Source organism: Dunckerocampus dactyliophorus, chromosome 13 (assembly GCF_027744805.1).
Source record: "Dunckerocampus dactyliophorus isolate RoL2022-P2 chromosome 13, RoL_Ddac_1.1, whole genome shotgun sequence".
In the NCBI taxonomy this organism is placed as follows: domain Eukaryota; kingdom Metazoa; phylum Chordata; class Actinopteri; order Syngnathiformes; family Syngnathidae; genus Dunckerocampus; species Dunckerocampus dactyliophorus.
Window position 1 is genome coordinate 20,180,717 of NC_072831.1, and position 13,721 is coordinate 20,194,437.

The window sequence follows — 13,721 nt, forward strand, 5'->3', positions numbered from 1 at the left end:
AATTTTTAGGACATGCTCAGTCAAAAAGTCCCAAACATTTTTTAAAACATGGCTTGGGATTGGATCTAAAAGGCAGGTTGGTAGCTTTCTCCATTAGCTTAGCTTGAAAAAAAAAACAACAAAACTGTCCAGGGCTTCCTCATATAAAAACGAGAATTCGGTTATATTAAGTCATATTAAGAGCTGCGATGGACTAAAAGCTTACCTTTTTATTTTACTGTTGAAGTGAGCCTCAAACGTCTCACATTCGGACTTTTTTTTGGAAGTAATTGGTTGTTTGTGGAAAAAATAATTTGGGGATTATTGCAATTATTGATTAGTTTGGAGAAATGTGCCCGACTTGCATCTTGAATTGCTTTGTTGTCGGTGTTTTGGTGATGTTTAAACAAATCGGACGTCAATTTCAAATTTCCTATTCTTCCATTTCCTTTCAACGGCTTGGCATTTTCTTTTTAATTGCTCGATTATTTCAGCTCTTTAGGGTGGGATTGGATTTGATCCACTGCAGTGAGAACTATTTGTAGTTTACTGTCAAACCCATCCACAAGAAACTCACAAGACGAGGGTAAAAAGTCTGCAGGAGTGACACTTAAGAGTCAATAAAATTATCTACCACATCAGCAGTAAAATGGCGCCTCTTCACAATGTGTTCTGGAATATTCCCATGTTTAAAGCAATGCAAATACAAAATGATCAGAAATAGGAATACATGAGATAAGAATACACAATTATCCTATGAGACAAGCAGTCCCACGTGTACACAAATGGCTGAAGTGTGTGTTCTATTACAATAATAAAGATGCAGGGCACACAAAGCCAACCATGACAGTCGCGGTGCCAGTGTAAGAAAGAGCGTTGTGTGCCTCTCGCCACACAACAGCTGCAGTTTATAGTTCCATTCACTCATTCCCAATTAAAAGTAGGTTCCTCTTTGTAATCATTTTAATGCAGTTGTTGTGTTGGTTCTATCTCTTTCTCCTTTTTCCCTTCTATGCGTTTTGGCCTCTCATCCACACGCATACTGAGGTTTTTGTACTTAAAAACTGACCTTTTGGAAAAACTCCGGCCAGGGTGAAGATTTTTTAATACTCCGGCTTTAGCATATTTGTGTGGATGGCGAAGACGGAGCTTTTGGCTTGTTGCTGACAGAAGACGTAACAATTATGTGCTGTTATTTCCACATTAGATAAGTATAATTTAGTGCAACGTTGCTGCTTTCAAGCATGCTGAAATGACTTTTTGTGTGTATAAGAGTAAACAAAGATGCTTCGAAGGACGCTGCAGCTGTTTTGCTCTCTACGGCTACGACACCCCCGCCAAAAAACTTTGTGAATTTCTCTTGGAGATTAATAAAGTATGTATGTATGTATGTATGTATGTATGTATGTATGTATGTATCGATTTGGGACAAGACCCAATCGGACCTCTGGTGGGACAACTTTCCCAAGCATGTCGCTATTTTGGAAGAATGGCGTGGGAATGTTAGTATGGGAAGAAGCCTTTTTCTGCATACTAACTGTTGTCGTGGAGGCAATTAAGGACAAGTTTCCAGACACAATTATTTCAGCAATGATGGCGTCACAGCCTATGTGTATACCCTCCTTGGATAAATAGTGGTTCTCATGTCATGTTCTGCTTGTGCTGCTCTGCTGCCGCCTGCCTGTTGTCTTTTGCAGCGCACTGCTGGTGCTGCCACCTGTGCACACCTGAGAGCAATTAGTCATCAGGCCTTCTTAAGCCATGCTGACTCACTCGTTGACAGATCGCTACCTTGGACTGCACCCGCTCTCTGCTCAACGCCCCTCGTGTGCTGTGCCTTCTTCATATATTGTACCTTCTGGTCATTTGTAGTAATGGGTAGACGAAGCATCACGTATTGTTTCGACACAGTGACACTGTATTGACACTGTGTTGCTGAATACTGACACCTGGTGGACTTGGTGGACTGCAGGAAACATAGTTGACAGACTCAACTGACACTGATATGATGACCTATTGTATCCAATACCGTCATTTACGTATTTGCATTCACATTTTCTTGTTCCATATATGTAATTTAATTAAAAATCCTCTTTGATATTTGAGACACAGTTGGTAAATTAAGTGAACATCTGTCATAATGTCAAAACCTCAGTGAAAGTGCTGTGAATGACAATGGACTCATTGTTGAAAGATTTTTATTCAAAAAAATAAGTTTCTCCAGTGTTTTGTAATTCAGTCTATTTAGTTTCTTTGATGCTTTTTCTCCTGCTTTGGAGAATATGCGTTCGCAAGGCACAGAAGATGCTGGTGTGCATAGAAACTGCAGCACAAATGCGACAGTTCACCTGCAAAAAAATAATATGAATAATAAACTAAGTTATTTTGACAATAATTTCACTAGAACAGAATATTTGGAAAATATGACAAGAAGTGGGTAAAATGAGGAGATCGATATAAATACCTTATTTTCCGGCAGAAGGTCAAAATGATCCCACACGGCAGAAAATGTACATTTTCCATGGAGGTCCTCCATCTTTGACCGCAATATTCGCCAAGCAATGAACGCGTCAATAACACGATGCTCCTTTTGCGCTTCCATCCTATTGACAGATGCGCTTCCTTATAAACACAGTTTGGCGCGCAACTGCCGTGTCGACACAGTTCCGGCATTGGTCACGTGACTACCTCAAAGCGGTACGCGCACCGACACGGGGTTTGCCCTGGGAGCTCGGCGCACGCATCGGCGCATCTGTGTCTTTGGACCCATCAGTAGTCATTTGCTACCTTGGCAGTCCGTGAGTACCAGTTCTGCTTGGTGTATTCCAGCAGCTTTCTCCCCTATTTGTTTTTTCCAGAAGCGTTTTCTGTTCCTAGCATTAGTTAGCATTTTCTCCTGCTTGGCTTTTAAGCAGCGCTTTTTGTTCTTGTTTTTTGTGTGGCTTTGCCCGGCTATTTCGGTTGTACTTTGCATTGTCTTTTTCTATGCTTATCTTGCTCTGGTAGAGAGCTGTTTTTGTATTAAAACTTTCATTCACATTCGCGTGTTCTGCCCTCTCTGCATTGGGCTCCATCTACTGGCTTGCGCCAGCCGTAACATCTCAGCTGTAATGCAAATCCATTGCACTGCAAACTCGTACTGGTAGTTCACACTGCAGGATATCTGATTTAGTTTTGAAGCAAGATGTCTACTAGCTGAAGAGCTAATTAATAACATGATGCTGTTCAAAATGTTCGAACAGGCTGCTCACAACAGGACCTGACTATCACGTTTATGTTTTGTGAAAAATCAGAGGCTATTGCATCTTCGAACTGCTGAGATGGCATTTTTGAAGACATTACAGATCACTGAACAATGCAGTTTGTGTTTCTCAAACAAAAAACTCTTACCACTCTTACATTGGGGTGTCAAGCAGAGGCACTGTTGTCAGGTTTCTATAGTTATGTTGTTAGGTGTATATCTGGGTCCTGGACTACACTTGTACACTACAGTAGTTAAATAAATGGTGAACTGGGCCCGTAAAGATTTACAAGGGATGATACTCTTCAACTATTAATATTGGTGCAAGTTAGATGTCAGATCCTTGACCCGTTGTATTGCTTAGGCCTTGCCTAACTGTTAAAAACATTCAAGCGCCTTCCAAAGTTTTTAAAGGCAACTTCAGTTAACAAGGTAAACTTTTATTTCAGCCAGCCTTAGGCCTTACGCCTTTTACTGGAGCATTTTCATTATATGGAAAACTGTTCAGTGAGAGCCCTCTGTTGAATTCAGTTCAGGGCCCACAATGCAGTAAAACAGCAGGGTCTCAAGGTTTGATCAAACAACTGAAAGCAGTATCCCCAGACACTTTCAGCATCTCAGAGGACTGTTAATGGGGGTGCCCTGGACAGTAACTCCTTCTCTCACTCCTATTGCCAGTTTGCAATTTGCAGGCTGAACAAGAGGATTAAAGAAACTGGCATGAGGAAGAGGAGGAGGAGAAAAAGCATTGGAGCGGCAGTGTCCCTCAGCCACCTCAAAGTCAGCTAGGCAGCTATTAACCTTGGGTTGGACTGCACCAAGCAAAAAATTATTAAGCAAAGTTATAATTTAATGGTGGTGGGGGAGTGGTACAAATAAATTCAGGCTGACGGGACAGGGTAATTGGAGGGCCTGGTAATAGGGTCCTCCTGAATAAACCCAGGTGTGAGGGGAAAGAAGCTCCAACCTCCCTCCTCCCCCCAGGTGATTTATGCCTCACTTTTGCAGGCCTGGGGAGTGACTCATAACTTTGAACCACTTGGGCACTCGGCCCAGCGCTTTTAATTATGTGTTGAAATGGAGGCAGGGAGATGTAGAGGAGGGAGAAGGGAAGAGGAGGTAAGAGAGGGATAAAACCAAGCTGGCTTGGACCCCACTTCAGGGGCCTGTGTGCTAAAGCTCTTTAGCCGCACAGATGACAGTAAGCGGTACTGAGGAGTAGTGTGCGGGTGAGAGGTGCCAAGCTTGGGCACTTTATCTCGTTAGCAGCCTTAAATGCCATGCCGACACACACACCGATCTGTCATTCCAGCTATTGGTCTCAGAGGGATTTGAGAGGTGCTCTGCGAGTTAAGAGAGACATTTCCATCCTGCATTATGCTTAATGGGAGGTGGAGAGGCCAGAAGGCTTATGGATACAGAAGGAGCTCTTGGGGCTAAAATGCCAATCGAAAAAACATTTTTCTCACTGTTAGTTCAAACTCAGCTGAACTGAGCCTGCAAACTTACAAAAAAGAATTGGTCCCATGAATAAAACATCCTGCAAAAACTGATATTTATGAGAATCCACATGTGTTTGTGGCTTTACATTAATCTGAGAGACAGACTCACAAGTTCTGAAACCATGTCTGCATTTGCATGGTACACTGCAGATAATGCAGTAAAACTTTCAACTCAATCTCCATTTAGGCATAGGCTGGTTACCTGTTTCAAGGTATACCACGGTATGAAAAACTCACTGTTTCAAAACCGCTAAAATCTTCCGTCATACCGCCTATGGTATGAGAGAAAGTGGAGGTCCAGCGCTGCCACTATGTGGAAATACTTAGTCACGTCCTGTGTTCTTCCTCGTAGTTGGAACTCGGCAACAACGTGCTGAAACCATGGGCATGAGCTGTGTTGCCAAAAGTTGGCAACTTAACCGTCTCGGCATATCCCTCGCTAGCAACAAGCGGCGCCGGTGTGACAAGGGGTGCGCCGTCTTAGAGTTTTGCATCCCGTAGCATGTGGATTTAGTGTGTATTTCACGTGGCTTTGCGGCTATCCAACAAATGTGTAAGCACATTACACTATTTAGGTACATTTTCGAACGTGAATATCATAACCTAATAAGTCGCAAATGTCATCGTTTAATCGCTTGTGGTGTAAACAAACACATATTGACACTAGACCTTGCATCTTAAAACGTATAAACTGTTTACTCTCCACTGATCAAGCAACAGTTGCTGACAACAATCACATGACCCGGAAGCGGAAGTGAAACTTTGTGATGTAAGAAAATTTAACAAATCAACAAAAACTCAGCAAATACGCAATCCAAAAATTCCAAAACGCTTGTGGACAAGTTGGGACCTGCACATTCATCACTCTATGAAATAACATAACATACATTTTTAAATTATTATTGATGTTGTGACCTTTTTTCAGGCACTGGTTGAGCCAGTAACTGCATTTATTTATTTTTGCTTTGTTTTTTGATCGTAAGAAAATATTTATTTTGTGGCACGAGTCACAGGATGAGCCACCGTAGACTGCATTAAGAACTGCATTTTATTTATTTATTTTGAAATAATTCTGTTATTTTTTTGTTATTTATTTTACATACATATGTTCCACTTCCATCATGTTTTGTTGTGCATGCATTTACTATGCTTCTTGCCCCGGGGTATGCAGGAGCGTATCCCATCTGAGGGGCGGGGTACACCCTGGGCTGGTCGCCAGTCAATCGCAGGGCACATATAGACAAACAACCACACTCACATTCATAACTATGGACAATTGAAAGTCTCCAATTAACCTTTGGCCGCCGAAGACCAGGTCGCACAGGCGCCCGCCCTCGACCGCCACCCAAGGCACAATGCACCGGGCCCTTTTGCTTGCCCTCGCAAGAGGTGGGTCTACGGGGGGGAATCCCCCTGTGGCTTGGTCGGGCTGGGCCCGGCTCACCAGGCGCTCGCCTGCGAGCCCCTCCCCCAGGCCTGGCTCCAGGGTGAGGCCCTGGTATCCCATGTCTGGGCGAGGTGCAGCCCCTCTCTTCTTGTGTTTATTCATAAAGGTCTTCTGAACCACTCTTGGTCTGGCCTGTCACCTGGGACCTGTTTGCCTTGGGAGACCCTACCAGGGGCATATAGCCCCAGACAACATAGCTCCTAGGATCACTCGGGCACACAAACCCGCCAATTAAGCTAACATGCATGTTTTTGGAATGTGGGAGGAAACCAGAGTACCCGGAGAAAACCCACGCACGCACGGGGAGAACATGCAAACCCCACACAGAGATGCCCAACGGAGATTCGAACCCAGGGTTTCCCGATCTCCTGACTGTTTTGTCATAGTTAAAAAAATAATCATTGTAGACGCAGCAGCAGCACGACACAGCGACGGCAGTCTGCACTCCAATGCAGACCACCACCACAGCTTCAAAAAAGCCTAGGGGAAACCCTGAACTTCTTCAGTAGTATGATAACAGATTTCACCTATTACATATTTATGCTAATTATCGGACAATCAATGCCAATCGGATGGGTGTCAAGTCTAGAAATGACACAGATCAAGTGCATATTGTCACCACTTCCAACAAGCGGCATTATTGACTTGCTACACAAGACTTGGAATGAAGTAGATTTGTATTTGGTGCCAGACCATTTTCACGTTCAAGTCTGCCAGAAAAGAGGCTCATTTTTCTCGAGGCGGACAATTTCTCTCTCTCTCTCTCTCTCTCCATCATTCCTCTGTTTCTCAGAGAGCTAATTATTTCTCCCCACGTTTAGCGCCAACTGTTTCGCTCATCTGTCTCTGTAATGACCTCTACAAGATGACACACACAAATATACATACAATAGAATGCACATATTTACTGGAAACCTTTGTTTCAAACACAAAATGGGCGGGCATGCAACAATTCTGTGTAAGAAAAATAACTGAGGTCTGGTTACTGGAATATGAATGCCAAACTGACAGAGCTACTACACCTGTAGTCCCAACTGGTGTGAAAAGGCTGAGACAAGTATACAGTAGAAGTGAAATCACACCTAAAAGTCTACTACTGTAATCCCTCGTTTATCGCGGTTAATTGGTTCCATAACCGACTGTGATATGTGAATTTCCGCAAAGTAGCATTCCTTATTCATAAATAGAATGTTTTTTGTAGTTAGAGAGTAGAAAACCTTTTTATGACCTTCTAAATATGGTTTTAACATTATTAGAGCCCTCCAGACATGAAATAACACCCCTATAGTCACCATTACACTCGTATTACCCAATATAGTAACAACATAACAAGAGTAAATAAGCCATTTAAGACATAAATAAAACTTGTGCTCATGTGTGTTGCTGCAAATGTGTTCCCCAAGGGACCCGAACGGCGGGTGGACAGAAAGTGACATTAAGGCTTCAGATTTGAGTTTCAACTTGCAGTGGGTTATGGCCGCAACAGTAGCCTGTTTTTATTGGGATTTGTATTAGCGATTATTGTGCTTGTTGTGAGATAATTTAAAAAAAAACCTGTTGTTCCGGAGATCAAGTCTGGTGTTTGTGTGTCTCACCAGACGTTACAGTAAAATTACAGTGCTGACACCGAGTGACGAGTGTATAATACTACATATCTTTAACGTATTTGAATGTAAATCTTTTGAATGCTTTATATTTGCACTTTAATTCAGCCATTTTGATACTTGAAAATGCTTAATTTAGACAAAAGCAAAAGTAAAATCTGCTTCAATATGCATATTTTTACTAATAATTGGTCGTATTCCACCACAAAACAGCATGATTTATTAATTACTAAATTTCTGAAAAACATGATAGAGTGAAGCCACAAAATTCGAACCATGAAGTGACGAGACGACTGCATTTTAAAGTAATATATAAATATACGTATTAAAATAAACACTTCCTACCCACAACCTCAGGACAAGGACAGAGCTGCACCAAAAAATACAACTCTGATTGTATTTTGCAGTGACGTAGACGTTCATTGCATCAGTGCAAATCGTATGATAACAATACAGCTAGTATCATTATTAGATGGGAACGTGCCACTTGTATTGTTATTGAATTTGTGGGTGTTGTGTAAAATGTCACAGACATGGCCTTTTGTCACACAGGTTCAAAGATCCTACTGAATTAACACAACTTTTGTGAAGCTGTAAATCATAACAATAAATGTATTTCTGATATCTTAAATAAAGACGAAACCTCAACATACTGTATAGTGCCATTACTTTCTGCAGTATACCACATATCTCAAAATAAACCATATCCTTAAGCCCTAACCTAAACTAAATGATACCTGACCTGTATTTCATCAATGTTATTCACCATTCTTCATTACATCAACAGCTAAAACTATGTTTAAAGAATATATTATTTGTAGTTTAATCTTAAATCTTAAATAAATATTCACATCATATTTAGTTATATGACTGAATGCCAAATATAACTCTGGGTATGACTGTAGGATGCATTTCAAAATGTTAGAAAAATAGTAAAATATAGTATATACTATTATTATAGTAATAATATAATAATGCAGTAACAGTTAAATAAATGTAGTTAAAGTGCTGTCTGCCTTAGTTAATTATTGCATCGGGGCACAAATATTTGAGTGTGCTGCAAGCATTGTAAAGCCGAGCTCTTCCTGCTCCGACATTGCAAGCCACGTCCGCCCTAACACACACACACACACACACACATGCAGTATTTAAGTTTGTTGTCAGATAATGATACAGATTTGGCAAAGTTTAGCTGCAAATGTTAATAATAATTGAATGCATAACCTATCGTTACCACATAATGATTCTAAATTGTCTGTCACTTCTCTGAGACTGCGTTTGTGTGTGTGTGTGTATACTAGAGTCCCTTCATAGAGAGAGTTACGACATGACGAGTCAAAAAAATACGGTCACGTGACTCCTGGAGCCATCTTGGGGCCAAATTTGCGTTTGCGTTCGCCTTTATACAACAGAATACAATAGTATTCATGGCCGTATTGTTGTCTATTCATCAAAAATGTTGGATTGTTGTGCATTTAGATGCACAAATAGACACGACAAGGGTTTCAGGCTGTACAGATTCCCTTCAGATATCAACAGACGGACAATTTGGGAGAGTAAAATCAACCGTTTGGGCTGGAAGCCGAACTCGTCTTCAAAGCTGTGCGAGGTAGGTCAATTCAGAGTGTTTGGTCGCATGTGTTGTATTTGGTGTTGTGAATTTTAAATATTGGGGCTTTTATATCTCTGTCATTTATTTTCATCCTAGTATCATGAGGTGAACATGGTAATATTTTGACTCTTATAAAATCTCAATGTTTTAACAAAAGATGGCAAAAATATACCACATTACACATTAGAAAATATAGATCTATAAATAATTATAAAACAGACATTTTGCATGATTTTGAGAAGGTAATCCTCGTGTAGATCAGATTTATTAAACCCCACATAGAAATTTGGTCATGCCTGAATTTTCCCCATCTTGTGTATTTTTAAGTGCGCGAAATGAGGTGCCACGCGAAATGAGGTTCCCTGGCCATACTTGGATCTGTTACTGTACGTGGTTGACTGATTGATGTGGTCAACCCGCCCGTCCCTTTTGTGCAGACACATTGCAATTTACATGCATTGTCGTACTGTGCACGCTTGAATTGGCCCCAACATGGCGGCGTAATCTCAGTTGTCGTAACTCTCTACATTCAGGGACTCTAGTGTATACAAGACTGCGGCGAGTGAGGGCCACAAACACCATTCTTTTTATTCAGGCCAGACAAATTTTTTTTTTTTACAAAGTTTAACTTCATATTGTGACAAACATGGATAATGATCTGTTCTTTTAGACCGTTATTGGTAAAATATGCTCGCCGGTGGTATTCTTCTTATAATGTTTGGTTTAGTAAAAGTGTAATGTGTAGCCAAACAGGAATCGCAAGTTTAATGTCTGACGTTAGCAATGGGTCAGCATTGCATACCTAGCAGTACATACAGTTTACTAAGCAGACACCTCATTAGGTACACCTGCAGAATCTAATGAGATCCTACAGTACATTAGAGCTGTAACAAGCATTGCCCTTTCAAAGCTAATGATGCCCAATCTTAATTCTGCAAGTTAGTGAGACCGTTTAATGCACCACTTCATTATGTAGTTGTTCTTTCCAGTGATGTAGGATTGCATTCCATCACACTGAGAGATGTAATCATAATCATATTTGAGTTTGATTATTTAGGTAAATAAGGGTGAAAAAACCCACCCCTTGGCGTGAACCACTGTGGTTCAACACAACCTAAAAGCCTAAACCTCAACTGTGGATGTATTGTTAAAAGAACACCTATAGTATCTGACAGTCTCAAATACAACTTAACACACGTGTTTTACCTGGTTGTCGAACCTCAGAGACTGTGTGCCCACAAGGAAACGAATAGCATCAGTTTCAGCTGTCTGGGCAGTTAATGCTCGGGCCTGCAATAACGACACAAAGGTTGCAGTTGACTGTATATCAAAACACTTGTACAACACAAATACAATATGCAGTAGGCTGCAAATAACAGGACAGCAAACGGAATACAGTGCATCAAAAGCCAAATAATCTAAGGCATAAAAGACTATAATCCAGGTTTTCATCAGGAAATGACTTTGCTACAGTAACCACATTTACAGACTGAATATTACAAATAAGAACAAAATAAGAAAACAACATGTTAAGTCACAAGAAAACCATATATTTAATTAAAATATATACAATACAAATAAAAACAAAACACAGCCCCCTATGTACACGATGTAGAGTATCAATAATGTGCAATCAAAAAATGAGCAGTGAGTAAATGAGTAATTTGCGCAGGGTTGAAATGTGCAAATGTTAAAAAGAAACAGTGCTCAGAAGGCATATCTATAAAGAACACATGCATACATAGTGCACAAATGTACAAGACTTTTATAAGCATTAGTACGCAACACTCATAACCTTGCACACACGTATACACGATATATACACAAATACATTTATGTACAAATACTACACTGCTGTCTGCATTTTGCGCATATGTGTATTAAACAGAATGATGGCTCTTAGTAGGAAGGACCTCCTTTGCCGTTCAGAAGAAATACATACCTGAAATTCAAGACCATAAATTACAGGCGCGTCGTCTTCCATTTTAACTGATCAGCTGTTTTGTTAGATTAGTAATACTCTACCACAACTACAATGTACACTATTCTGCGGCGAGGATACATCCAGCAACTTCCGCGATTGCAAATTTGTACCACTCAAGTCTGCAAAGAGATTGCGTAAGTGTGCTTATTCAACGTTATATACACTTTAAATCGAACGTAACTTCAACCAGGAATACCATAACAGTCGTGAGTGTTAGGTTTGGCAGCTCCGACATGCCATACTTTCTACTTCCGTGTATCCGGAGGAGGAATCGCGCGTGCGCATTAGAGTTGTATCTGTCAGGCTGCTGTGAGGAGGTAAGGGGTTGTATTTGTGTTTCAACAGTTGCCTTCTTTCATTACAAACTTGGATAAATAACCTTATTCGACGCAGTTCTAACTCCGTAATGCTATTTTAAGCATGTAATTGCCACTGGCGAGCAGCCGTGTTTGTAGTAGCTAAAGCCAGCGTTAGCATCGCTAAAAATAACAAGACAACAAATGCATTTTCCAAATCGCTTTCTCGAGAAAAAAAGAATTGGTTATTGCCACAGTACTTACATAATTAGTACATATTGACTTGACTTGACTTGACTTGACTTGATTTGTTGTTGTTACCATACTTATGTAGCATGGTACATTTCGTAATTAATATATCTACTGTACAGTGTGATACAGTGGAGGATTTTATTGCTTATTATTATACGCACTTACGCTTTTTCACAACATTTTACAGGGGGGTATTCTATGTAATAGTGTGTAACATTTGAGGAACAGTGAAAATGGATAGTGAGGAGGCTCCAGCGCAGCGGCCAGTCACCTTGGACATCACAGTGGAAGATGTCACCCGAGAGGCTCCATCTCAAGACTTTCCAGAGCCAACCAGGCAGGCACCTACCAAAGATTATGTCCTGCCACAGGTAGAGAGTGTTGACCTGGGTGGAGAGTTTGCAACACCCCAGGGAGACAGCAGTGCTTCTCCCTCAGAAAGCCTAATGGACAAGCTCAATGACCAGATGATGGAGAGCGTCATGATCTCTGATTCACCTAATAACAGTGAGGAGGATGATATCGCTCCCATGGACTCATTTCTGGATGGTGGCCTAAATGAAGAAAATTATGGAAATACACAGTGTGACACTGATGAACAAGCCAACTCTTTACAGATTACTACTGAGATTAAAGTGTTACCTGTGCAGCAGAATGAAGATTCTGAGCTGAAAGGGAAAGAGGAGACAAACATCCAAGAGCCACCCACATCGTGTATTTCATCTCACCCTGACAGCCAGAGTCCATCAAGTCCTCAATCTGAGGAACCAGCTTTAGAAAAAGGGACAAGTCTCAAAGACGAACCCGTGCCAGTGTGCACCATATTCAGCCAAGGTAAACAGCCAAATACATTGATACCCGATGGCTTCCAGCCCACCCTTATCAAGTCCCCCAGCTTCAGTATGGGGAGCAGTGGGGGCACTGATGAGGCAGTGACCCCCAGCAAGTTGACCACTCCGCTTGTATGCCAACCCAGCCCCAGCCTCAGCAAGTTCTTTACTGACAATGGACAGACTAATCCAGCCTCTGACTTTTTTGATTCCTTCATGGCCCCCTCCTCCTTCATTTCAGTATCTAACCCCAATGCAGAGATTCCTACAGGCCCGCCTAAATCACCCATAGCCACTACCCCCGAGCACCAGGTTTCTTCCACCTCCTCCTCTTCCTTCACTCCTAGTGTTCCCACTGCAAATTCAGTACAAGGGTCCGTCCCTACTGAGTTCATAGCCAAGTCTCAACTTCCTTCGGCCCTAACAGCCCCAGCTCCAAGTCAACCCCTGGCCTCAGCTCCGGCCACTCAGCCGCAGCCCTTCAACCAACTCCAGGCTGTGTTCTCAGGAAGTGACGATGCATTTGCAACAGCGCTGTGCCTGAGCGAGGTGGACAGACGCCATGATGCATGGCTGCCATCTGAGGAGACCAGGAAGGCACTGATCTCTGCGGCCACCCAGCAGTATAGCCCAGTATATGTAGAGAGCAACAGACTCACCATGCCTGGTCTCAAGTTTGACAACCTCCAGGTAGGATGCACAATTTACAGGGAAATTGTTTTTTGTTAAAAAAAAAAAAAGTTAAGCCAACTCACAACAAACTCCTAAACCACTTATGGGGAAGCTACTGCCACTATGATTAAAAGAAAGTTATAGTATGTAGAAAATAACTTCTACAGCTATATAGCATCATCCGTGGAGTAATGTTGAATTGTCAAGCTTTCTACTGTAATTGCTGAGTGGAACAGACCAACGCTACCTGGCCTGACAGTATACAGTAACTGCATCAACATACTCGGGTTAAACGTGCACTA

General features: G+C 41.6%; 2 protein-coding genes across 3 annotated transcripts in view; one reads left to right on the top strand and one right to left on the bottom strand.

Moving 5' to 3' along the window:
- The window catches only part of eipr1 (EARP complex and GARP complex interacting protein 1), a 71,641-nt gene extending 60,138 nt beyond the window's left edge, over nt 1-11,503 (bottom strand). The window contains exons 1-2 of the mRNA XM_054796048.1: nt 11,328-11,503; nt 10,592-10,675 (exon numbers count right to left, since the gene is read on the bottom strand). Of these exons, the coding sequence (XP_054652023.1) occupies nt 10,592-10,675; nt 11,328-11,369 (126 nt within the window). The 5' untranslated portion in view covers nt 11,370-11,503. The remainder of the gene's footprint in view (nt 1-10,591; nt 10,676-11,327) is intronic.
- A 127-nt stretch (nt 11,504-11,630) lies between these two features.
- The window catches only part of trappc12 (trafficking protein particle complex subunit 12), a 42,026-nt gene continuing 39,935 nt past the window's right edge, over nt 11,631-13,721 (top strand). Inside the window, exons 1-2 of one of the 2 annotated variants that reach the window (XM_054796000.1) lie at nt 11,631-11,686; nt 12,105-13,437. In XM_054796000.1, coding sequence (XP_054651975.1) covers nt 12,151-13,437 — 1,287 coding nt within the window. In that variant the 5' untranslated portion in view covers nt 11,631-11,686; nt 12,105-12,150. The other variant, XM_054796001.1, reaches the window with a different exon arrangement.